The following is a 27,742-nucleotide window of genomic DNA, read 5'->3' on the forward strand; positions in this document are numbered from 1 at the left end:
CTCTATGTGAATTGATAAAGATTAACCAGTCAAAGTTAGTCTGGACTGGAGAAGCACAAAAAGTCTTTAAACAACTTAAACAAGAATTGATGATTTTGAAATATCAAGCAATATTGGTAGAACAGGACAATGTGGAAATTGTGATAACTAATATTGTGAATCTAGCCTCTTTTCTTAGTGATGCTCCAGCACAACCTGTGATTCACGATTGTTTAGAAACTATAGAGACTGTGTATTCCAGCCGACCAGACCTTAAGGAGGAGCCCATGGAAGATGCGGAAGAAACTTGGTTCACGGATGGGAGCAGTTTTGTTATGCAAAGACAACATAAAGCTGGATATGCTATAACAACTACTCAGCAGGTAATCGAGTCTAAGCCTTTACCCCCTGGAACATCAGCTCAAAAGGCGGAGATAGTTGCTCTCATGAGAGCATTGGAACTGGCAGCGGGAAAAAGGGTAAATATTTGGACAGATTCTAAATATACATTCGGCGTGGTACATGCTCATGGAGCAATTTGGAAAGAACATGGATTGCTGACCGCTCAGTGAAAACACAAAGTATGCTGAAGAAATTTTAAAATTGTTAGAGGCTGTAAAACAACCAGAAAAGGTAGCTATCATGCATTGTCAGGGACACCAAAAGGGGAACACCGATTTTGAAATTGGAAATCAATTGGCAGAGGCTAAGCAGGCAGCTGAAATAACTGAGGTGAAGGCATTGTCTTTGATACCAGACGGTAAAATCCAAACTATATCCAAATTATACAAAAGAAGACTTCAAATTAATTGAAGATTTGAAAGGTAAAATGAAACCAGATGGATGAGTATATTTAAAAGATAACCACATAGTAATACCCTCTAGTTTGACATGGCCCATAGTTCTTACAGAACACAATAAAACGTATTGGGGAGCTGGCACACTGCATAAGAGCCTGCGTCAGACATTAGTGGGACGATATGATAAAACAAGTAACTCAACAATGTAGCATTTGCTTACACAATAACCCCAATACCAAGAATAGAATAAAATTTGGAATAATCGGTAAAGGAAATTATTCGGGGCAACAGTGGCAAATTGATTTTTCAGAACTCCCTAGAAAAGGGGGGTATCATTATTTACTGGTTCTGACTGACACGTTTTCAGGAAGGCCTGAAGCCTTTCCCTGTCGAACAAACAAAGCAAGAGAAGTGGTTAAAGTCTTGTTAAATGAAATAATACCATGCTTTGGGATTCTAGTAGCAATGTCTTCTGATAGAGGTTCACATTTTTGTGCTCAAGTGGTAGAACAGATAAGTAAGATTCTAAAGATAGATTGGCAACTGCATACTCCTTATAGACCACAGGCAAGTGGACAGGTAGAAAAAATGAACCATTTAATTAAACAATAAATAGCTAAAATTGGATAAGAAGCTAATTTGTCATGGCCTCAATCCCTCCCTTTAGCATTACTTGGAATTAGAGTTAAACCTAGAATAAAAGGGAATTTGAGTCCCTTCAAAATCTTATATGGAAGGCCATAGCAATTTCTATTTAGTGGAGAGGACCTAACGCAGTTAGGATCAGAATATTTATATGCTTATATAACTGAACTTCAGAAACAATTAAATAAAGTACATAAATTTGTTTTAGGGACCAGGGCTAGAGGGTTGGATCAACCAATCCACCCCTTTAAGCTCGGGAATTATATATATATATAAAGACTTTTTCAGGACAACCCCTACAGGAAAAATGGAAGGAAAGTGGATGGGACCATACCAAGTATTACTGACAACACACACCGCCATTAAGATTAAGAAGCAAGCAGCTTGGATCCACAATTCAAGGGTGAAGAAGGTCCCGGCGAGGATATAGACCACCACTCCAATTGGACCAACAAAATTACGGTTTTCCAGATCCTAATGATTGCAGGGGTGCGGTTCTCGGATTCGGGGTGGGCAACTTGGGATGAGAACTTACACCTGACCTTAATACAAACAATTTCTCAAGTAACTAATAAGACGAACTGTTGGGTATGCACCCATCTGCCACAGCATGGGAATAAGGGTGTATCGTTAATCGGGATTCCCTCGCCTGCAAACTTATCTTGGACTAATTTGTGGGAAGACACATCTTGGGGTCGAAAATATTAAGAAGTTTTGGAACTAGAAGTTAGTAGCTTCGTGCCGTTGGAATCTTACTATGTATGTGTACAAAGGTGTAACCTGCCTAAGGGTATGGGAAAACAGCATTGTATAAATACGGATACTACTTATGTGGGAAATCAGACATCTTGTAATTGAACAATTGATATTAGTACGACTAGCGGCTGGGCAAATTCAACCAGCTGGACAGTTCCAGAAGGAAAAGGGTGGTATTGGCTATGCAACGATACAGCCCGTAAGGTCTTGCCTGAGAATTGGAAGGGAACTTGCACTCTTGGAGCGGTAGTCCCCAATATGACAGTACATGATGTAGTGCCTCGAGGTTACCTGAGAAATCATATCCGGAGAATCAGATGAAAAATTAACAATACATTGGTAGAGAGACACACCCCTTTTCATAGTTTTGTGTGATGGTTTATCACATGGTTAGGAGGGAGTGAATTGGAAAAGGCAATAGTTAATATTTCTGCAATTATAGAGAAGTTAGAAAACAAAATTCTGGATGCTATAAAGGCTCAACAAGAAGAGATATCTAGTTTATCACAGGTAGTATTACAAAATCGGATGACCCTAGACTTGTTACTGGCCACTCAAGGGGGAGTCTGTACAGTAATAAACACAAGTTGTTGTGTGTATGTAGATCAGAGTGGAAGGATCTCTACCGACCTGGAAGAAATATGGAAGCAGACCAGGATCCTACATGAGATCAGTAAAGATGATCTTTCATGGAGTTTTAGTGAACTATGGAATAAGTTAACCTCCTGGTTGCCCAATTTCCAATGGTTGAAACAAGTATTCATTGCTCTAATCGTATTAGTAGTGTTAGGAATATTTGTGTGCATGTTGTTTAGATGCCTGCTTTGTTGTGTTACTGTAAATAATGAAAGTATCTGATGCAAAAGAATTTGCATGGGAAAAGAAAAGGGGGGATTGATTAAGGAGGTATTGGGGAGGTATTGGGGAGGCAAGGACAATCCCCAGACATGGACTGTATATCTCGAAACAAGACACTGGAACTCATGATAAGGAAGCGGCAGATGGACAGAGAAACAAACGTAAGGACTATAAATCTCGAAACTGGACATTGGAATTCATTATAAAGATACAACAAATGGAAGAATTAGCAACAACCAGCTCTTGCAATTAAGAAACCTGCCAATTCAGCAGATTCCTGACCAAAGGTGAAAAGTACACTGTGAGGAAGACTCGGGGTCTTCCTCCCAAAGACCCCTGCCCACGTCCCAAAGACCCCTGCCCACAATTCTTGGAAGGCTCTACGCAGGCGCAAGGTGCCAAAAGGCTAATTAGCATGAGAAGCGAGGGAAGGCGGGGATAGGTAATGAATATGTATAGGTGCTTGTAGAATATTGATAGATTGATTGTATAAATTCAAGACTGCTTTCCGCTTTGGGTATGCACGATAGGTGGAGAGATCCCCCGTGCATCCAGCGCTGCAATAAAGAATATACCACTTAAAGGAATTCGGCTTTGATCTTTGAATCAATTCTTACTCTTCCACATTTCAAAACAAATGCACATCTTCTCATTATGATAGGCTTTTTATGATATACTAACATTTACAGAACTGTTAGAGTATTACCACAAGTAAATATGCCTTTAGTGGGCTAACAACAGGATCATGGAAGTTAAACTGGTGACTGATAGTCTTACAACCAGTCACTGCCAAAGTCCCCTGCTCAGCACTGCTCTACATTTGGTTCTGCTCCAAACAGTTTAAAATGCCTTGGGGAAATCCAGCCTATCTAATTTATCAGAATGGCAGGAATTATCTGAGTCACTATTTGCTTTATTAGTAGCAATTCTCAAATACATTAGCTCTTTTTTATTCCATTAAACATTTTATTACAACTGTAAATAGTGAAATACAAATAGCAACAAAATAGGGTGACTACTATTTATAAGCAGCAACAACTATATAAATGGTAAAACAAGCTGCTGATTATGTTGACATCATGTAATCAGAAATAGAACTAGCAAAGCTTTTTGAAATTCTTGGTGTTAATAAGAAAAATAAGATGTACAGCTGTATTCACCTATGAACACCCCATGGGAGAATAGGTAAATTTGTGTCTGTCTTCAAAGCATGAGCCAATGAAGCACTGCTAAAAATACCACAGATATTTCTCTGTCTAGGACAAGATATTACCTATATAGCCAAATTATGCAATGCACTGATCAAAACAAATAACCTAAATCCCTTTAAAAATATCCAAATTTATAAAAGTAAAAGAATTCCGAGGAGCAAACAAACAAACAAAAAAATAAGAGGATGTTTTGATAGATAAATATCCAAAAAAAATGAAATAGGTTCGCAAACTAATAAAAATTAATGTCAGATTAAATTAATTCGCTTCAGTTGTACTAGGGTATCATTCATTACTTCTCTTCCTCCTCATGAACCTGAGGTTGTAACTCCTTGCACAGATTTTGTCACTTTTGACTGAGTGGCCCTGTTGCCCACAAAGGTACAGTACAGTAGCCATATAGTCACAGTAAACCCACTCTGTAGGTTACTTTGAGAGAACAGCAGGCTAACTTGCTTCCTTTATAGCACCTAAATCTGGTGCCTGTACAGGTGTGCCTGAGTTCTCAGTAAATGGCTCAATTGCATCCCCACCAGCTAAGGTAACACCTAGGTACGTATTCACTTCATTATTCAAAGTGAATAATGGTTTCCATCCTGGAAACCTGGGCATAGAGTGTCACAAGTAAGCAGCAGCACAGGTCCCTCATTTGGCTGAGTAGAAGATAGATTCTAGCATACACCTGCTGGCTAGTCTAGATATATCCTCAAGTATTCTCCTATTCTACTTCTCAGAATCAGCAAAGAATAGATTTCAAACAACTTGATTATCTGGTCAGATTACACATTGGTGACACTCTTCTAATGACTGTAGACTGGAAAATTGCTATTACTTTTTCTCTCTAACAGCTGTTATTTAGTATTTCTTTATTGGGAATGATCAAGAATATGACTTCCCATCTTGAATGGGTTTGAAGCTGAGTTTGTCACTGAGTTTGTCAATTCAACATGAGTTGGTGTGATGTTTCTGTCTTTGGATAGACTGGGAAAAGGATTATCACTGGAGTATTTTAGCATGCTTTGTTCTGGAATGGGAGGCCTAAGCTAGACATACATTCTGCCACAGGCACTAGTTCCTTCTGGCATCTATCACAATCATTGAAGTGATTGCATTTGTGAAGAGATATTCACTAAGGATAATTCTCTTAGTGTCTTAAGCACCCATGCTATCTTCAGAAGTGTTATGGTCAATGCCCTGCTAACAAGACCCACCCTCTGAAGACTATAAAGTATTTGGTTGCGTAGCAGACAAGGAGCTTAGGTCGCAAGCTTCTGGAGCTGCTGTTTCAAAAGGATGGTCAGCTTTGATGAAAAGGATGACAGTAGCAAAAAAGTAATTTGGATTTTCCTTAACACTGGTAGTATTAGGAAAGGTATAGCAATGAAAACCATTTTCCCATATCTTCAGAGAATTTAGCATCTGAAATAACCATAGCCTAGGCTTTACATCTTTTGTTCAGAAATTTGAAAAGCAATTTCTAAGAACACTTAAATGAATTTAATTAAATTTATATATGCATATATAAATCAATTTTAAATGCAGTTTTGAAACTTCAAGTGTTGTTTTCTTATGCAACAACACAAGGCCAAACACTATAAATTAAGCCTGCTACAGTAACTACATGCCTCAGATGTTTTAATTTTAGCTTGGACAGTTTAGACTTTCCAAATGACTGATGCTGAATTCATCAGAAACAACGCATTAACTTAATGCAATGTCAAAAGTTTTTTTCTGGTATGACAGAAGAGTAACTTCTAAGGCTAATGTACTGGGTTTATTGCAGCAAGGTTCTGGTAGTGTGGGGGCTGCAGCAGTGGCCTATTTGAGAAGAGGCCAAGGGCTGCCTCATGTCAGACACGGCTAGTTCCAGCTGGCTCCAAAAACAAGTCAGCTGTGCTCTGCAGCATCTATCAGCAAAGCAGACAGCAGCTCTAGGAAATTAAAGAAAGTGCAAAACAACTGAGAGAGGAGTGAGAAAAATGTGATAGAAAAGGCCCTGCAAACATCGAGGTTAGAGGTGGAAGGAGGAGGCACCACAGGTGCTGGAACAGAGACTCCCCTGCACCCATGGAGAGGACCATGTCAGAGCAGATATCCGTCCACATCTGCAGCAGGTGGATGTTCCTTGAAGGAAGCTGCAGCCCATGAAGAGCCTATGCTGGAGCAGGCTCCTGGCAGGAACTGTGGCTGGTGGAGAAAAGCCTGTGCTGGAGGAGATCATCTGGCAGGAATTGCAGCCTGTAGGGGAACCATGCTGGATCAGTCCATTTCTGAAGGACTTTACATCATGGAGAGACCCACACTAGTGCAATTCTTGAAGAACTGCAGCCCTTGGGAAGGTTTCATGTCAGAGAAGTTTGTGAAGTACTACACTCTGTGGAAGAGACCCCATGCTGGAGCAGGGGAAAAGTATGAGGACGAAGGAGCAGCTGAGGAAGTGCTGTGAACCAGCCACAACTCTTGTTCTGTATTCCCCTGTGCCACTGGCTGGGGGCAGGACAAGGAAGAGGTGTAAGAGTCAGGAACAAAGGAGTGAAGTTGACCCCAGGAAAGAAGGAAGCATGGGAAGGTGTTTTTAGACTTGTCCTTGTTTCTCACTATTTTTAGTTGGCAATGAATTAGTTTTCCCTGAGTCTGTTTTGCCCATGGTAATATTTTGGTAAGTGAACTCCCTGTCTTTACTTTGACCCACATGCTTTTTAATCTTATTTTCTCCCCCTGTCCTATTAAAGGGAGTAGGAGAGCATCTTGGCAGGCATCTAGCAGCCATCCAGGGTTAACTCACCACAACCACAAAGAGAAACATGAGCTATTGGGTATAATATTTTCAATCTTTTCAATATGAAATTACTTTGGTGACTAAAGTTATTCTTTCCTCTCCAAATCTCCAGATGCCACTATAAATTCCCCATGCTATTTTAAAAACAAACTGTTCTACATTCTATACCCTAAAACTCTTAGTATTTTCCCCACACTGTTTCAAGTATTTTTGGTCCTGTTTCCCCCACTTTTCTGAACATTACTTTTTCTCTAATTATGTTTGCCTACAAAACATTACAAGAGACACCTTCAAGGAAAACAACATTTTAACAGAACCTCTCCAGTCAGTCTGTCAGCAGGGAAGCCAACTGCATGCTACTACTTCAGCAGGGACCTCAATGCATACTAGTACCACTGTTGCAGGCAGGCATTTATGAATGTCAGACTTATGTTGAGAAAGAGCCAAAATCACCCTACTTAATGGGCTTCTCCTGATTTTAACAGTGAAATCTAGATTCAGACATCCCTCTCCAGACCCAGATAGGTATTTGGAATGATTATCTGCGACCAAGCCATGAAAAAGTTCTCAATGCTGGAAACCAACTCTTTTGAACCCTCTGAATAGTACCCATTTATGCACCTTCATGTATGGTATACTCCATTCTTCTTGCAATTTGATATTATTCCATTATTTATTCCTGCCTAATGCAGAAGACTCTTAATTCATTTAACTCAAACAACAACAACAACAAAAGTCTATTTGCATTCATAGCAAGACAGAGGCTGTTTTGGGAGCATGTTGAACAGTTATTGAATTCTGATTCAGATCCCTTAATTATTCTCCCTTAGGTTAAAGTGATTTGGCTTGGCTTTGAGTCATACTCATGTTAACTTGCTTCACTACGTTAACCACGTTCACCTTCTCCGTTTACATGTTACAGTTATTGCTGTGCATGTGATATTTTCCACCATCCCTAGGATGTATTTCATTATTGATTTGGTCGTAAAGCTCTGGGAAATACCACATGCATGACTGAAAAGCATCATTGTGAATTGTTTCAGGCCTAATATTTCCACATTGGATACCTGCCTCTGTTGCCATACAGCATTGCCTCAGCCTCATTACCTCTTTGCTCTGGGTAGTGATGCCACCAAAGGCACAGTGGTGAGCTGATCAGCTGCATAACGTCAACCGGCCAAGTCAGCTCTCACAGCAGCAAGAGTACTTAGAATCTGAAAATTCCAGCATTGCCTTTGCCATTGATTAGAATTTAAGTAAAAAGAAGAGATGATGCAAGAACTATCAATAATGTTACCTCTTTATGACATTATTAAATGTAACAGATTGATGATCTCATGGAAATACAACTCTTATAACATGCCTCCCAATAATGTATCATCTTGAATCCAATTCATAAAAGCCAGGTTTTAAAATCTTTTTTTTTTTTTTTAAAGCACAATTGAGTAAACAAGTAAAATTGAAAGTTAGAAAAAGATTGAATAACTACATAGTTGAGAAGAAATACCTGTGTAATAAAAAAAGAAGTATATGCTTGAAGCATCTGTTGTAGCTTACAAAATCTGTTCAGTTTTTGTTTTCATTTGTTACTATTTAGAATTAAATTCTCTTTAAAAATTGAGGGTATTTAGTACCTCTTTTACTGAGGTACTAGGAAAGTAGCTATACAGTATTTGCCATTATTGAAGGATGCACAGATATGATGGAGAACAGCTGTAAATTAAATCAGACATAGGCAACTCCCACCAGCTAAAGGCTTGTTAGCCACTCTTCCACTCTTCCTCTCCATTGTACTCTTTCCCCTCTTACCCAAGTCACTTTTGATTAAAAATGCAACACCAGACAAAGATAGAAGAAAAAAAAAACACTCTGCAAAGGAGATGGTTTTTCATACACCAATTTCACTCCAATCACTTCCAGAAGTGGGCAAACAACTTCTCCAGAAGGTATTAGGAACCAGCTGAAGCAGATGCTGTGGGAACATCAGCTGAATGGTTGCAACATCACCCTGATCACACCTGCAACAAAGTTGCTCAGACCTATAATTAGTTCCTCTATTAAACTGAGGAATTACAACCCTTTGAACCATCAGCTACACCACACGTACACAGAGGCACCAGTTCAGCACAAACGCCTCATGGGCAGTCCCACTTAATCTCAAAGATAGCATTTGAGTTCACAAGAGAAAATGAGTGAATTGCATTCAGATCCTGCACAGTACAAATTGTGTTACTGTCACTTGCAAAAAGATAACCCACATAAACTTTTAACCAGAAAGGAAATACTATATTAAGATCATTTGATGAACAATCAATTAACAAGACGCCAGCAATACATTCCAGCTTCTGGCTTCCTCTGTGGTCAGTCAATAATTAACCATAGAACTATTAAGAAACTGTATCGTATTTGTTCATCTCAACTTCTTGGCTTTTAGCGTCTAAGCATTATGGCAACAGCTGAATTTTGAACCTCTTTACCACACTCTTCAAATTCAGATTTGTTAAAAAAGCAGGGGGGAAAAAAAATAAAAAAAATAAAAAAATAACATGACAACTTTCTTAAGCTTAGAAATCTACAACAAACTATTTATTTGAGGTTTATATGTATACACACACAGGCACCGTCATGAAAATTGACTTCAGAAAATATTTTTCAGTCCCTCTACTTATGAGCTATATATGAATTAATAAGAAATGTCTCACATGAATAAGTCACGCTAATCACTTCAACAAAAATCAATATTATATCTACTGTGGTCTACCAAAATTTACTGGAAATAGCATACAAAACATACCGGCACACCTTTATCCGTATTACAACCACACTAAAGTCAATTTAAGAAGATTTCTATGAAGAAAACAAAACAAAACAAAAAAACTGTCTAGAAGGCGTAAAGAGCACATATATAAAACTTCTAAGTCAGTTCACGCATACATCTTGACGCACTGTATACACTCCTGCCTATATCTGCCATTATGTCATTATAAATATCATGCTACATAGTTTCAGAAAAATTAGTGCCTATATGAATGCTCACTCCTTGAGTATTGATTTTCTTTGTAGGTAACAAATAATGTAATTAACTTGAGGAGGGGGGAAGAGGATGGCAGGGGGCTGCAATTAAAAGTTTTTCATGTTTGCCATTTATCTCATGAAGTTTGTACATCATCCAATATTGGCCATAAGCTCACATATGTTAACGACTACACCACTGAGAACAATGCATCTCTAATTAATAGGTTTGTCTGCCGGACTAGAAGAGTGGTGTGTAAAAAATAACTATCAGGAAAACACAAAAAAGCCCTTAAAGATTTGTCTGAAAATGGAAAACAACCTTGCAACAAAATTGTATAAGCAAAATGTAGCCTATAAATTAGTACATATTTTATTTACATTCATAAAGGGAATGTATTTAACAGACTGTCTGTTACAGTACTCGTGAGTAATGCAGTTACCTTAAATCACAACAGCATTTTCACATAGATACAATTGGAACATCTAACGTACTGCAGGGTATTCACAATAAACGCCAATGAAATAAATACTTCATTGCAAGCAAGAAATATCTGTGCTCCATTGTTTTTTTTCTTTGCATTGTTCAAGTAGGCTCTGCGAATAAAAATAACTGGATCAAATGAGAGGGAAATTCCCAAAAGAACATGCATTCATACCACAGTGATTAAAAAAAAATAAAAAATAAAAAATAAAAAAATCACACCAATACTGCAGGGTTATTCAAGATTACTACTGTGACATCAAAATACTGACTTTATCCAAAAATGGGGAGGGGAGGGAGAGGGGGTGGGAGAGGGGGGAATCCCAACATCCAAAATAAAGGTTTTGCACTTTGTCATCCTCAAACAAGTTAACATCTGTTTTCTTTGTCCATTATAAATATCATTGTACGATTTCAAATGCAGATATTTGAACGTGCTAGTATTCAGCTACCTAAGCAGCATTTAGCTATCACATTTGACAGATTATTCACCACCACCCCCAATTAATAATCATTCATTTGCTGACACATATCAACATGTAGCAAAGCCCTGTTACAAAAGCCAGAGGTCAGATTTCTGTGTCTCCTGTGTTTTAGCCATCAGCCATACTGAGATAAGGCACTGACCTTTCTTTTTGATTCACAATGGGAGAATACTCTGCTTACAAGCTTACTACTGTGAAGCTTTGTTGTTAGCGTGAAGAACCACAAAAACGTGTGTGGGAAGGCAGATAGGATTCAATACCTTTCTCAAAATTCAAAATGTGGCATTTCCAATAGTTCATCACTTCTTGTCATTTCCCCAGAAGCATAAACAACTCAAGTTTAAGATTTCGCTAGCATGGAAAAGATATTCTGCAGGTTGGTGGAAAGGGAGGATGATGCTCTATCAACCAGTTGATAGTTGTTTGTTTTTTTTCTTTTTTTTTTTTTTTTGTTTTGTTGTTTTTTTTTTTTTTCCTGTTTTGTTTTGTTTCAGGGTTCATCTTCAAAGGATTATACCATGCCATCTAGATTTTTCATACAATAAAGGCAATTTATCCTTGTTTCAAGATCATTTCTACCTGAAGAGACTTCAGGTGGCAGCATCACAGGAAATATTTTTCTGTGCAACTTGAAGTCAATGTGACTGTGATTGCAAATTATTCACTAATATAAAGGATGGCAGACTGTTGCATTATGCAAACCCCATCCACATTCTTTTGCATCCCTGCAGATGTGCAGCTACTTCCCTGATTTGATTGCACTGTAACAATGGAATTCACCTCATAAGCTACTCAGAAAACTCTTAGACGATATGCAGGTCATCTCAACCCATTTCCTTGTTGTTAAAAGTAACATGAAAAATGCTTTCAGACATCATATGAGACAGGAATACTTAGAAGCACCTTAAATTCTTATAAAATATTCACTACAACCACCCACAGTATCAGTTCAACTGTGGTCCCAAACACAGTTAAGTCATGTATTGTTGCTGCAGAAATAGATGCCTTGAAGGAAATCTCCTATATCCCTTATAGACTGAATATTTTCAGAGTCCCGTGAAGGAGAAAAAAATACAAAAACACAGCTAAAATTTTGAAAAATCTATTTTCTTCTGGCAATTTTAGAACTACATTATAATCACTGTGAGATAAGTGCTCTAACCTCCATCTGCACCATCCCAATATTTCTCCTCCCACATCAGTGCTGAATTTGTGGGAACAGAAGTATGAATAAGCCAAGAACATTCAAAAATATTTCCAGTTAGGAAAAAACTTCCATGTGGTTTGGGAACAATACTGACATGCTGTTTGCCTCGGATTTGACCAGTCTGGGACCTCTAAGAAGCTCCTTTCTCTACCATTTGGACAACGTCATGCCCAATCACTGGAGCAACACTTCTGGAGTCCAAGCTGGTAGCAGTTTAACAGAGAGGCTACACAGAGGTGTATAAAGACAAAAAATAATAAAAGGAGGGAAATAGAAGCTGGCTTACGTGCTCCAGTTTGTCTTTCCTCCTCAGCCAGACGCTGGCACTGTAGTCCTGCTGCTTGACAGTGCTGTAGAAGTTCGCACCTACTCTCGTGAGGCTCGGTGACGGCTCCCTGGGTCTGCTCTTCAGCCTCATCTGCTCGAAGCCCTCATGGGGGGATGAGGAAAGCCAGTCATGCCTGACTTCCATCTTGACATGACAAGGCAAAGTCCAAACAGAAAAATCAGAAGAAACCAAGAAATTAAGAGCCACTAGATGAAGAGGGTCCAAAGGGAAAAAAAAAAAAAAAAAAAAAAAAAAAAAAAAATAAAAAAAAAAAGTGGTTGGGGGAACAAAAGAACAAAAAAAAAGAAACCCCCCAATACCCAGGAAACGGGAAGAGAAGAGAAGCAACGAGGGGGAGTGGCGGGAGGGCTGCAGGTACGACAGGGGAGCGGCCGGGGGCGCCCCGAGATGCCGCCGCCCGCCAGCTGCAGCCCGGTGCCGGCGCCGCGGGAGGCGGCTGCGTGCGGGACGGCGGCGAGGCCGGGGGACAGGAGAGGAGGGGAGAAAAGGGGAGAGCAAGGGAGGCGCGGCCCCGTGCAGGCGGAGGCCGGGCGCGGCCGCCGCCTCCAGCCCGCCTGCAGGTTGGCGCAGTGGCGGGGCCGCCGCCCGCCCGCCCGGGGCTGGAGCCGGCTCCTCCCCGTCCCCCCTCCTCCTCCTCGCTCCCGGAGCTGGCTGCCGGCGACGAGCACAAAGCCGGGCGGGGGGCGGCCGCCTTCCCCTTAACCGAGCGCTTGCCGCCGCCCCCTCGCCCCCGACCCGCTGCCCTCCCTCCTCCGGCCTCCTGCTGGAAGCTCCTGCTGGAAGCCCCCGCGGCTCCCGCCCCCCAGGCCCCGCAGCACCGCCCCGACCCTTCCCCGGGGACAGCGGCAGCACGGCTCGGCTCGGCTCCAGGGGAAAGCCTCGCCCCGGCGGAGCCCCCTGCCCGGCTGCCAGTGCCCGGCTCGGGCAGGTCGTGCAGCCCGGGGCCAGCTCCGGCAGCACAAGTTGCTCTGCGGTGCTGTTTAGCTGAAACTTGTTTCACCGGGAGGAAAAAAAAAAAAAGAAAAAAAGAAAAAAGGACTTTCTCACACTGTGAAAAAGCCACCTTGGTAATTGCCCACACACTCCGCAGAGCTATATTAGGCACAGACAAGAAAACTCTCTCACAAAGCACCAAGAACTAATTATTGGAGCTCAGAATGGCTCTTCAGTTCTGGCAAGCGTTTGCCAGTGGGCAAGCTGTGGTTTGCCACAGAAGTGAACTGCTGTGGTTATTCAGATACACCGATATCGAACTGAAAGACTACACGTGCATCCAGTTCACTAAAATACCCTTTGAGTGGTAAAACTGTTCATTCAGACTGGTTGGTGAGAGCACTGCAGAAGAGCTCTCTGCTAACCACTTCATCTGGAGTGAAGCCTACTCCTGTCAGCTCAGAAGGTACGTTTAAAACATCCTCATGGTTGGGCTCAAGGTGTATTACTGCAAAATAGCATTCAGAAAGCAGCCGGATACTGAAGTACATGAATACTAAACCAAATGTAACAAAGTAACAACAAGCAGAATCAATGTTATTTGCTGTACTGGGCTTACATGGCAAGGTTTTGGTAGCAGGGGGGCTGCAGCAGTGGCCTCTGAGCAGAGCCCAGCAGCTGCCCCATGTCAGACCAGAGCCAGCTCCAGCCGGCACCAAGAGGGACCCGCCACTGGACAGAGCTGAGCCAGCGAGTGATTCTGGTTGGACTTCTGGGAGAGATGATTTAAGAAACTAGGGAAAAAAAAAAAAAAAAAAAAAAAAAAACACCAAAAACTTACTGTGCAACAGCAGCTGGAAGACAGGAGTGAGAAAAAGTGATTGAACAGCCCTGCAGACCCTAAGGTCAGTGCAGAAGGAAAGCAGGAGGTGCTCCAGGCACAGAGAGGCCCCTGGTGGAGCAGGCTGTCCCCCTGCAGCCCATGCGTCCCACATGGAGCAGATCTCCACGCTGCAGCCCCGTGGGTGGAGGAGCCCCCAGTGGAGCAGGTGGATGTGGCCTGGAGGAGGCTGTGGCCCATGGAGAGCCCCTGGGCCAGAGCTGCAGCCCGGAGAGAGGAGCCCACGCAAGAGCAGGGGATGTGGGGGGAGCTGCTGCACATGGGGGACCTGTGCTGGAGCAGTTCTTGAAGAGCTGCTGCCTATGGGCTGCCACCACAGGATCAGTTCAGGAAGGATGGCATCCCATGGGAGGGACCCCACATGGAGCAGGGGAAAAAAAGCGACCATGAAGAAGCAATGGAGATGAAGCATTAGGGATTGACCACAGCTCCCCTTCCTCTGCTCTGCTCACGGGGGGAAGTTGAGGCGGGTGGTTGGGGGGGGGGGGGGGGGGGGGGGGGGAGTGGATGGGGAAACGTGTTTTTTAGCTGGCTTTTGGTTTCTCACTGTTCCAGTTCACTAGTAATAGGCAACAAATTACATTACACAACAACTACCATTGTGGGCAAAAGAGACAAACATAGGGAGATTAATCCCCCTGTTCTTGTCTCAACCCTTGAGCCCTCTCCATCACATTTTCTCCCCTTTTCCTTCGAAGAAGAGGAGTGAGAGAGCAGTTGTGGTAGAGTTCAGCTGCCCAGCTAGGTAAAACCACCACATACACAAATAATTTTTACTCACCAGTGTAAAGGACTTGCAGCCCTCCCCCAAAAATTTTTCTCTAATTTCCTGTCTCCCAAAGACTATCAGTACACTCTCATGATACCTGGAACAAAAATTAAGTCTACATGAGCCAACTGAGTGCAAGACATAATGAAGGTGCTAAAATTCAACATACGGCATATCAGAGCTGTGGTACTATCTCAGTTTAGGAGTATCTTGATTAAAAGCCCACTGAACCTTGCTTTATCTGTTGATGCCAATTTATGAATTTTATATGAACACAGATGCAACTACTACCAAAGGACGGGAATGCATGCAAGCATTCAATAAAACACAAGCAAACAAAAAAATCCAAACACCCTCTTAGGTTCTTCAAATATACTGTCAGCTTGATGTTGTTCTTATAAAAGTGTACATATGCTGTAAATAAGAACAGCCTGCTGTATACTGCTATTTGCATAAGAAGTTTCACATTATTTCTCTAGCAGTATAGAAAACACTCCAACATTTTCTTTATTCCTCTGGCTTTCTTGTTTACAATGCTTGCAAATACTTCCAAAAAATTTATTAGCACTCTGCAGTTGCCACCTGCTTTCCTACCCATCCCTTAATACATTGCACTGTGACAGACCAGAATCAATATGCCACCATACTTCAGTACAATACATTGTCACACTCTTCCATATATATATATATATATATATATATATATATAAATAAAATGTGTGTTTAAAAAAAAAAAAGGTTTTGTTTTTTTTTTTTTTTTTTTGTGGGGTTAATTTATCTTCTCTTCCCTGGCTACACTACCAGAAGCATTCTCAGCTGCCAAATGAACTTCCTTCTGCCTCTCCAGAACAACCACAAAAATGGCATGCTGAGGTTGCTCTTAACCCTAGGTTATAAAGAGGTTTGCTCACCCTTCTAGGCATCTTCTTGGTTGGCACCAAGCTCTTACCCACATGCCTTTCTACTAATGCTGCTGACATTAATATTACCCCAGTCCTAGTCTGATGAGGCACAAGAGAGAAAAAGAAACCTAGAATGAGTCTATTGAAGTCATATGAGCAAAACATGCTTAAAAAGCCTTTGTTTCCTCAACAGCAAAGAAACTTTTTGAGTGGGAAAACTCAGTCAAATGACTAATTATTTTTTTTTATTTTCATAAACATTTCACTCAGGTGGACTAACAAGCTACAAGTACAGTAACAGCCCCTAGAGAATACATAACCATTAATCTAATTTGAAAAGTGTTACAGAACTCTCTTCCCCACATTTTCTCTTCCATTTTGGATCCATGCAATAAACAAGTTTGTTCAGACCACAAGCATAGCATCCAGCTTAATTCAGAGATAATTCAACTCATTAAAATTCAATCAGTTTTGTAGTAGGTCAACAATTCCAATTGGCTGTATGAGCTGGATTAAACTGCTGCCTTTCTTTCATGCAGTTCTCAGAATTACCCAAACACCTGCTCCTGTCAAGGCCCTTTGCTTCCATGGACAGATGACTACAGCAGCAAGGATGACTGAAATTACAAACATTGTACTTACATCATTAGCAATAGATGCAAGTCAGGCATAGCATAACATGAGTTTACCCTGTTGTGGTTCACACTACAATTTTCTCTAATTTACTGTCCATCCTAGTATCAAGACTCAGAGATGCACCTAGGCAGTCCAGAACTCTCCACTTTGAACTCTCCACTTTCTATACCAACAGAGTGAGAGCTGTAGGGGGCAGAGTTCACTCAGGCCAACGAGAGGAAAAGAATCATAATATAAGTAGAAACCCTCCAGGTAGAACTACCATATATATTTTTTCTTTAAAATGACATCCTTTTCTTCCATAAATCTTGCCCAGATAAGCTTTAAAGAGTTGCTTTCTAAGCTAAAGCTTTCTAAATATATATATATATGTATATATATACATATTTTATAAAAGACTTTAGCAATACAGTACACATACAGCAGCATTAAACTTTTCATCAGTAAATACCATATACCTACACATTTAAAAAAAACAAAACAAAACAAAACAAAACATACCTGTGATAGATTCAAGCCCTCCTTACAAAGCTCTAGACTCCCTACGTCTGCACTGCAGAGCTGGACACTGCCCAAGCCCTGGCCCACTTTTCATAATTTCCTACACCTGACAGACCAGCAGGCAGTGATTGCCTACAGGCTTCAGCTGGTGCCCAGTCAGAGGGCTGTGCCCGACACCAGCTACAGCAGCAGTACCGCTCCTGGCAGCCAGGCAGGAAGGTGACGGCTGCCTTCCTCCGCAGCTCAGCTGAACTTGCTTTCTCACCTAGGAGCCATCAACAAGATTCAGCTGGGGAGGTCTGTGTAACCTCCCAATACCACTGGCACATCCCAGCTTAAACTGTTAGTCTTTAAAACAGTTTCAAAATAACCAAACCACCAGTTCCTGCCCGGCCTCCTGTACTCTAGTAGTTTACAAAGAAAAAATCCATTGCAGTAGTCTGCCTGCTCTGTTCTGATGGCTTTACCATGTGTGTGCCCCAGCCTATCTGCTCCTGCCTCCTGGAAGCAGTTGCCAATCACTGAAGCATGGGGTTGCTGTAGGAAAAAAGAACCATGGAGTGTGTGTGGGGGAAGCTTTTTCCCTGTAGTGTGATCTCCTTCAGTAGTATGCACAAGGTCGGGATAGTAAATCACACTAGATGAGAAGTAGAAAAACATTAAGAAAAAAGCTAGAGTGAGAGAGTTGTAAATAATTTCTCCATTGTTGCTTTCCCAAGTCCTGTTCAGCCGAACATGCAACCTTTGGACAGAATATATCTTCAGCTTTTGGACAGCAGCTGAAGTTACAAGTATGTAGTAGGATCAGGCTAAGATTACAGTGAAGGTTTGGAGCTGGAGATGCTTCAGAGTTCAGGTTATGAACATATCAGACACCCACCTCATATATAACATGGAAACATTGTCCCACACTGATCACATTCCCTGCTTCAGGCCTCCATGTCTTTCTGAATCCAGCTATTAACTGAGCTATGCTGTGTCTCTTGCCTCAGATTTTAACCCCAGACACTTTGCTTCCTGCATAATTGCTGATTTTCCCAACCACCCAGAGCTACCTGTTAGGAACATCTGGGCACCACTCTTGAGACGTCTTTCCTCTGTCAGATATAGTTGAAATCAGCCATGTGTTTCAGAACATAACAGTTTGGGACTGACAGACAAACAGTATAATTATGTAAGCTTTGTTTCCTTTAGAAAGCAAATAAAAAATATCTGAGAGATCAACTAGTCCACCTCCTATTTGAAATAAAAGATTATTCTGCAAATATAGTCGCAAATTCGAGTTAAACTTGAACTCCAGGGCTAGAACGTGTCTCCCATGCCATCCTTTTCACCTCCATACAATGTAACGGCATGAAGCTGGTCCCTTGAGTCTACCACATGCTGACTGCATATTGGTATGGATTGGGATATTCTCATTTTTCATGGGGGATTGTGACAGAACATATGAGATTTTTCATCTCAAAGCCAATTCTGCCTTCTCTCTTTCTTCCCTCTTTCATCTTTCACACCTCTTCAACACTTTTTCAGATCTGGGCCTTGATAATCTTGTCCAGACAAGTTTTCATGCTGCATCTTAAAATAACATTCAGTTAGTGACACATATTAATGGGGCCAAATTTTGTCCTCCATTACACCCTCTCTGTCCCCACTGGAGTCACAAGACAAATATAATTGTATAAGGAAGGTGTGACCAGGGGGCAGAATTTGGCCTACATTTCTTTGAAAGAAATCTGCAGCAAGCAGTGCCTGTCAGCCTCCCCTGGGAATGAGACCCTTTACGTTTGTGTGAAGGACATGGACTCTCTGTTTGTTTACTGGCTATGTTCGTCTATCTCAGCTTGGGTTCTTCATGCTGAGCCTACCGGGTTGGTGCAGCTAAGTGCAATAGGCAGACTGCTGACAAGATCTAAGCTCTTGAGTGCTCTTGCTCTGAAGTGAGTAGTTAAAATTGTTCCAAGGGTGTGGTAGTCAGCAGAGGAAAAATACTGTAAAGGACACTTTTTTTTTTCCAGTGAACTGGAACTGAAAGCACAGCAGGTGAGGGATTTGCACAAGCACAAGGAGGAATCTTCAGGGACAGAGGAATGTTTTTCACTTTTATTTTCAACACATACATAAATTGTGGTTGATAACAAGGGATATATTTTCTACATCTGCACAATATGAAGTATTGGGAGGGAGGAGAGAGAAAAATGGAACTTTTTGTGAATGTTCCTGCGTAAACAACAAAGGACATGAAGAAAATAAAATCCAGTAAGGTGCTGAAGGAAGAAAAATAGGGAATTAAAACAGAGAAGAAAAGGTTTGGGAATGTCTTTGTTTGTTTGTTTGTTTGTTTTTGTGGCTGGATTGTTAGGTTCATACAGGGAATGAACATTCTCTAAGATTAACATGCTCAAATGTCCTCCAGATATCTTCTTAGAATGCATTAAGAAAGGAAGAAGTATATTCCAGAACAGATAAAACACCGTGGAGACTTTTTCTTCTTTACGTATATATGTATGAAAAAGTACATCTGTATTGTACCTTTCTAGTTACTTAGGGAAATTTCCAGTAAAAGAAGTATTAGATCAGGAAGTATCCAAAGAGCTCTTACATGTTTCGCTTTCTAGAAAACCTTGTTTCTACTATACAAAAGAATATATTTTAAAATAATCCAAATTCTTTTAAAGCAGAAATTTCTGAGTCTCCAAATTATTCTTCAGTATATTCTACCTAATTTCACAGCATAGGAATTATTTGAAGATATTTCTTTATTTCTTGAACCAAATAAAAATGCCCTAAATTCTAACTGTCTTTTGGAAATTAGCTCAAAGCTTCCTGCTCAATAACATCATGCTGCAAGCTACAGTATTATAAGCTTTAACACAAAATGTTTTCTAATTGCAATACAGCTTAGAAGCAAAAGTGATTCATCTTTATTTTTGCCATCCTTTGTACTATAGATACAGTTGACTTAAAACTTTTTGCAGTGTAGTGTTTTTAAGAGTCTGGATGCTGGCTTTCAATGAAATACAGGTGAAAGGGTCATTATTTACTGGAATATTTCCCACTGAGAGCAAGCAGAGAGTTATGTCACAAAATCTGTACTGATGTTTTCCTCCCAAAGAGATGTCACGTTACATCACATAACAGACTTAATTGTGTGACCAGAAAGATGTTTATTGGTGTGTCAGCACCTAAAATAAGATGAAATAAGACCTATAAGACAAAATGACATGAGTTCATTAACTTCGTGCTTATCTTTGTACTCTGATCCAACTGATCCAATGGCATTTAGCGTGACTGGCTTTCAACCAGACCAGCTACATACAGAAGAGCAGAATGGGAAGACAATGCTTGTACAGGAGAGCTGAAGCTGGGGGCGGAGGGCTACAGCAGCCTGGATTTAGAACAGTTTAAAGTATGGGGAACTACAACCTTACAAATACGTGTATGTTCTATAAAGCTTGACTGACCTGTAGGGATTACATACAAGATTAAGATTTTAGAATAAACTTTGTGAAGGTTAGCATTCATCAGTAACAACTATACATTATAGCACAGGTACAACATAAATAAATTAAATACAGTGTTATATTTAGTTTTACTGTGATGGAGATCTTGGGACTCTGTCAGTTGGCTCAGTTGTGTTGCTTCCTATATTAGAGGCTGTGAGTCAAAGTTGCCAAACCTCTGTCTCTGACAGATGTTTCCACCAAGCGCATCAACAGCTGCTTTGATGACTAAAATGTATATATATGTACATACATAGTATTTCACATTTCAGAGAAATGAGGACGCCTGAATGATGTATTCTTTTCCCCTGCCTTAGAAGTAAATATTTTATTTCAATGTGTATATTTATATGGCATTTAATACGTTCTAAAGTGGTCGTGCGGGAGCTGGCCAGAAAAGCAGTTGTTTCATATTTATTTTTATGCATTTGTATATGCTCACTAATGTGCAGTTGTGTTAAGATCAGGTGATCAGACACTTTGCTGGATCATTGCTGCCTACATTTCTGCAGGAATAAATCTGACTATGAACTCCTCATAACCGAGGATAGTCTTACTTTTTATGAACCTATGTGAACTTGTGGGATGAGATTAAACACAATATATTTTGCCTTTAGAACCACAGCTTTAAAGAAACGGTCTTAGCTCATCCTCCCTTAGCTGTATCCTCACTCGGGTGATAGACTGGTAGACAAAGGCTGAATGAGAGAGTACGGATATATTTCATGCTAAGAAAATCCACGTGAAACGTATTCTAAGGGAAGAGTTATTTTTCTTATGAACACTCTCAATGGCTTAAACCAAGTCTTCCTAAAAAGTAAGAATAAAAACTCCTAGGAAATTGAAAAACTTCATATCTTAAATTCCTAGAACAGCTGTAAACAGGTAAGGGAGAAAGTGCGGTTATCAGACATTTTGTATATAGAACTCTAGAAAGGAAAAATTCCAACTTTATTTGGAATACTGAAATGCATATATTAACTTTTTTGAAGTGGAATACTGATCATTTGCAAAGTCTAGAAATTGCTATGACTGTTCAAGATATACTGCATAACCCTTTCCTGAAAATTGACCGTGGTGCATATGATACCTTTCTATACTGCACAAGAAGGAATAGATTAGGCTCTGAGATGTGCAACAAGCAGTTCACTGACACATTGCCTTGATTTAAAGATGAGCACATATGAGATAGATATTCATCTACATATTTTGCTTTCTTCTGTCAGCAGGACTTTTTCATGCAGAAAACACTTGCAATTTTGACAATCCTAAGGAAAAGGTAGGCACAATTCATGCATTAAAAGGTATCTTGGTATTTAGTAGGTATAATATTGCTGGTTTTGTTTTGTCTTCCAGTGGATTTGAAGCATTCTACTTCCCTTCTATAGAATATTCAATTCTTTTCATATAAGGAAAATGTGCTACTATAGTAGAGCATATAGCCCACTAGAAGCTGAAAGACCTGAAGCAGTTAGGTTAATGTGCAAACCTTTCAACTAAGTTCATGCTTACTGTGCAAAGATCTCCTTAAGTGGAGTTTCTCTGTTCAAACTGTAATCAGTCTTTTTCAGTCTGCCATGGGGAGAGATCCACAAGTCAAGATGAGAATGTCATTACTTACATTCAATTCTAGAGTAGAGATGCATCTTTCAATGCATCAATTTCAATGTGATCTTTCAATGCAATCAATTTCAAAGCGTCTTTTCTATTTGAATTTTATTATACTTTAGTTCTATCAGGTAAAAAGGATGAAATTTCCAGTAAGAATTTTGTATTTAGTTTTCTGTAGCAATAATGCAATGAAGCCAACATATTTATGAAAATGCTAAAAGAATTCATTTTGAACAATTCTTCACAGAATAATATCTTCAAAGACTAAGTTATTAATAATGAAAATACCTTGCAAATCTAGTAAAACAGTCAACCTATTCACTTTCCTCTTATAGCACAAGCTGCAAAGCAGTTCAAAACAGAGACAAGAAAAGCATGCTGAACAGTTTGAAATTATGGCACAGTTACTAAACATTAAATGTTATTCTAACATTTAATCACAGTATTTTTACGTCAGTAATCTGTTCTTATATTTTGTGTAGGAATCTCAAAACTTTCCAAATTTGACACAATTGTTTAATATTCTCCTTGTTATTCTGTTATTCTTTTCTCTTATCACCTTTAGCTGGACATTTCCTGATGTTCTCCCTGTCTTCTCAGTCACTCATAGGTTTGTACAAGACCATTCTGGCAGGCTGAAATACCCTTTTTGTTCACTAGGTCTTTCTGGCATGGTTTGTATAGTTCATAGCCCACTGTTAGCTATGATGAACCAATTCTTTTCACTAATTAAGACCTAGAGGTGAAAGCCAAGGAAGATATAGGAAGGCATGTAGGAGAAGTAGTATCCTGGGAATGGTATTTAAAACCATATGGAAAATATTGTGAATGCAAAAAATTTCCTTATATGTCAGAGGATCCTTGGAAGAAGTAAGTTTTGGAGTCATTACTATGTAAGGCTTTCCACTACCAACCAAAATTCCGGGATTGTTTTATGAGAAGAACAAAGATTGCTAAGTTAGTGACTAATAATTAACCTGACATCTTTTATTTCACTACCCTAGAAAGCAAACTCTAGTATTTCACCACAGGCTTTTAGCAAAATGGCTGCACATTAAAATGTCTGAAGTGCCCTTGAGTGACAGGTTCTAACAGGTTCCAAAGTTTGTAAACAGATAAAACCCTAAAGAAACAAAAAGTGTGTATTTGTCTTTCTCAAATAAGAGAACTGAAGAAATTGATCCTAAACAAACTTGCTATGCCACATACAAGTATATCCTTTTCTAATCTCTTAAAACTTGTTGCTGGCAAGGATATTGTTTTACTCATTCATAGAGTCCAATTCCTCATATGAGAAAAGACAGTAAGATGTGGAGCATTTTTCAGTACCTTTGGGCCAAATTACACAGAAATGTCAAGAACCCCATGACAGTTTGTACGATCACCTAATGACATTCATAACACTCAATAGAAAAGAACAACCAAGCAAATCATCCAATCAAAAATAGCTTCTGAAAATGTGAGAATTTTCTATGTTGCATATTTGGGGGAGGGAGTAGAATAGCGTTCTACATTTGTAGGAGAAACCTTGAAAATATGACCCAGCTGCACCTGACAGTTTTAGAAAAACAGAAAACAGTTACAAAAGGTAATTTTACAGAGAATTTTGCCATTTTGGAATATATTGTAATTCATCTTCCTTACATGGTTTGCTTTATCTATAATATTACAAAAGATTTTATTTTCTGGATAGCATACAGACTTTCTAAGTCTCTTGCTTTCGTCTTACTCATTAGGCTATAGATAGCACTTCTACAGAGTGAATTGTGGTTTCCCAGAGTGTCTGATTTAGGAATAAGAAACAATACAGTTACTTTTCTAGTTCACAGAATGGCTTGCCATTAGGACTTGGAAATCAGCTGCAATATGCTATATCTGTGGCTTCAGTGTGTAACTATAGTTTCTGTAGTTTTATATGGTGTGATAAAAACATACAGTAGCTTGTTACAGAGCCAGCCTTAAAAAATCAAACATTTGCTAATTTTCTGCTTGGCACTACTTGGACATTTGGTATCATAGAGGAAAAACAACACACTGAAAAACAACACGAGCAGGAAAGATCCTGAAAACAGAGAAGAAACCCTGTTGAAGCTGCATTAGTAGGCAGAAAAGCTTGGAAATTAAGATATTGATAGAAAATTCTTCAGGCTGCCTGTTGTCCTTTGGGCCTCCTACAGAGGAATGGGACCAAGAAAGAATGAAAGGCAGACAAGGAAGGAGGGAAGGAGAGAGGGAGGGAGGGAGGAAAGAAGAAAGTAAAGAAGGGAGAAAGGAAAAGAAAGAAGAGAAGCAGCAGCACATTTTTTATGCTGCTGTGTTTTTCTTCCTGCAAAAGGAAAGCAAATGGACTTTTATTCCCATTGCTTCCCATGGCACTTTCCTCGCTGTAGATCCCATTAATTTTAACACACAGGTCTTAACATCTACATCCAAGCTTCCATCCCATTTTTGGAACCTTTTGGTGCCCTAAAGATGCATAAGAGGATGTAGGACAGCTTCACAGGACAAAAGAGGGCAAAAGCTCAAAGTAAGTGAGAATTATCTGAAGATATGACAGACTGATGACAATCTTGCAAAGCAGTTCTTTCCCCTTCCTCTCTTCATTCATCTTCATCTACTTTATAGTCAGAAAGGAGAAAGGTTATTGTGCAGAAGTTGAGCTTCTGTCCACTTCCTAAATAGCCAGAACTTGTTATGACATAAGTGATCATTTCTGGACTGTAGTAAATGGAATTTCCATTCAAGCAATTAAGATTATTCAGGATCTTAATGAAATAAAAACATGCATATGTGTTTTTTTTTTTTTTTCAGTTTTCTTCAATGACCTTTTGTGTCTTAGAAGTGCTTTTCTTTTTAGGCTTAATAACGCATAAATGATGTTCAAATAGGTGGTCTACTGATGATTGATCAGTGACTAATAATCACACTACACTGCAGTTCTAGAAACCTCTAGATTGTTTTACAATACAAATGCACAATTACATGCAAGTTGGCATGAACAGGATGTAAGCAAACTCTATTTCTATGTGAAAAGTCCCTTTAGTCTATTCTTGGTTCCTGATATACAAAGTAAAATTACACTTTCAAGAACAGCATCTCAGAGGAGTTCCAATTTTAACCCCAAATTTTCTTAACTTTCTTTCCTCATGATTGCACTGGACTATACATTATGCTGGGTGGAAAAAAAGGGGAGAAAGTGAGGCAGTCTTACTCTGCAGCAAACTCCAGAATTCTCATTCCATATATGATTAACAGTATTCTTTCCCAGGCCACAAGGAGAAGACCTCCCAGGCAGAATGGATCACAATTTTCCTTTCATTTATTCTCCATTTTTATGGAGATCAGTAAAAACAGGCACTTACTGCCTTTTCGTATTGTCCTCGAAGTCTTCAAAGATATGATTTTTGAATGTCAATGTACTCTTTGTATTGTCAGAAGTAACATGCAATAAAAAATTGTCAGAAATATTTATTATTCAAACTGAAGGTAGTTTAACATGAACATTTTACAAACTATTGTATATTCTGCTAAGCATATTCCTTAAGTTTCTGAAAGAATATGCCTATATTTTCTGTGTACTTCTGGACAGCATCATGATTTAACCCATACAGTTCCAAATACAGATATAAAAAACTCATGCCTCCCCCAGGACTGATGAACAGCGAATATTCAAAGTAATGTCTTCCCTCTCTTTTCGTCCTGCCATTTTCCATCCAGCATAGCTGATTTAACACTCAAGGAAGTGAAGACATCTCTAGCTATAGGGAAAGAACTGTGATTTTTGGACAACCATGAAATATGCAGTTGCAGCATTGCCTCTTATGATGGTCAAATGATAACTCTAACTCACAGTGATCTTTCTGAATTGACAAACAAAAAACAAAACAACCTGTTCCTGTATGTGTTTCTCGCACTTACAGAAGACGTACAGAGGAAGTGATGGAAGCAGGGACTGCTCACGTGTCCACGGCCATATTACCATTGTACTACAAATGTTTCTGGTCACAAGACATTGAAAGGTTTATGCATTCCCTTATCTTCCCCTCCATTACCATCAGAGTATGCATGGTATGAACACCTGCTACAGCACAAGCAAAAGTTTTAGTTCCCCAATCAAAAATGACCAATTGAAGTCGTTATGGAAAAGTAATTTGCAAAGATAGTTCTTTTTTCTGTTCTGTGTGGGACTGGGTAAAGCTGAAGGATGTATCTTTTCTACCTGTTCTGACTAGCTAAAACAATATTACTAATCTCTGTTCAAGTTAAATTGTTCAGTAATACTAGCATCCGAAAAATGGTTGAATTAAAATGTCACTGAATTGGTATTTTTTTTATGCATGGCACTGTATCTCAATAGGTTTTTATGCATTTCTCCTGCCAGATGAAAAAATATGGTAGGGAAAAATTCACTAAAGTGGTATATAAGATAATTTGAGATACTAGCAGTACTGAGATTCTTCAGTAATTTCTATACTGGCTTGCACTTTACCTCTAATTTGTAATAGGACTGATTTCACTACTGACTTTTAAGTGAGGCTTATCAGGAACTAACAACAGAACATGAGAAGTAGTTGGAATCTTAATGAAGTGAAGCAATTGTTTGTACACGTTATTAAAACTAGGTCCAGTTTAGTGAACTGCTACATTATGAATTCTTGTACATTGGAAATTATGCACAGTTGCAGAGCATTTTCCACATACGTCAGGAGCTAAACATTAAATGATTTCTCCTTTTTCATTAATGGTTACCATGCAATTTTTATAAAACACTCAAAAAGCAGGTTGGTCTCTCCTTCAGTCAGTAGAAAAGATGAGGATTCTGCTATATCAGGCCATTCAAGCTAAGCAAATATCTACATTAGAAAGGTCATACATAATTCTTAGGCATTTTCCCTAACTTCTTCCTGACTGTCCTGACCAGTCACCTTTGCATACCTAAGAACATGCTATATAATATGCTCAAAATCAAGCACTACAGAAGCTTCTAATAGCAGATACTCAGTCCTACTCTCTGGAGGTTTCCATGGCACTCTGGAATGCCACTAGCACTTAAATCCATTCTTGGATTCACACACACACAAAGAAAAAAAAATAAAAAAGGAATTCCAAAGCCATAACATTTTTCTTGGTTGAATTTAATGCAAAAGGCTGAATTGAGCTCTTTAAATATGGGTCTTGTGATAACCTTGTTTCCTGAAGTCCTTTGCCTGATCTTCAATCAGACCAAGGCATAATCAACACATAAACCCATCTTTCACGGTTAAATTTATCACTCATTCCTCTTGATCAAAAGAAAAGAACATTTCAAATGATGCTCAAACAGGTTTTCAAAAAATGAAACCAACAGTAGTGAAATAGTTTCTGTCAGTGAGAAACTTTCTCTCTCTTACATTTTGGTGATTATGTATGGAGATATTGATATAT

The 27,742-nt window shown here is 39.5% G+C and overlaps 1 protein-coding gene across 2 annotated transcripts in view; it reads right to left on the minus strand.

Moving 5' to 3' along the window:
• PLD5 (phospholipase D family member 5) overlaps positions 1-27,742 on the minus strand; it is a 207,920-nt gene that overhangs the window by 169,974 nt on the left and 10,204 nt on the right. The window contains exon 1 of one of the 2 annotated variants that reach the window (XM_032184709.1): positions 12,503-12,761. The exons of the other annotated variant lie outside the window; for it this stretch is intronic. Coding sequence (XP_032040600.1) covers positions 12,503-12,688 — 186 coding nt within the window. The 5' untranslated portion in view covers positions 12,689-12,761. Of the gene's footprint in view, positions 1-12,502; positions 12,762-27,742 lie in introns of those variants that run through there. 2 annotated transcript variants of the gene reach the window in all.

The sequence above is a fragment of the Aythya fuligula genome, chromosome 3 (genome assembly GCF_009819795.1).
Source record: "Aythya fuligula isolate bAytFul2 chromosome 3, bAytFul2.pri, whole genome shotgun sequence".
Taxonomy (NCBI): Eukaryota; Metazoa; Chordata; class Aves; order Anseriformes; family Anatidae; genus Aythya; species Aythya fuligula.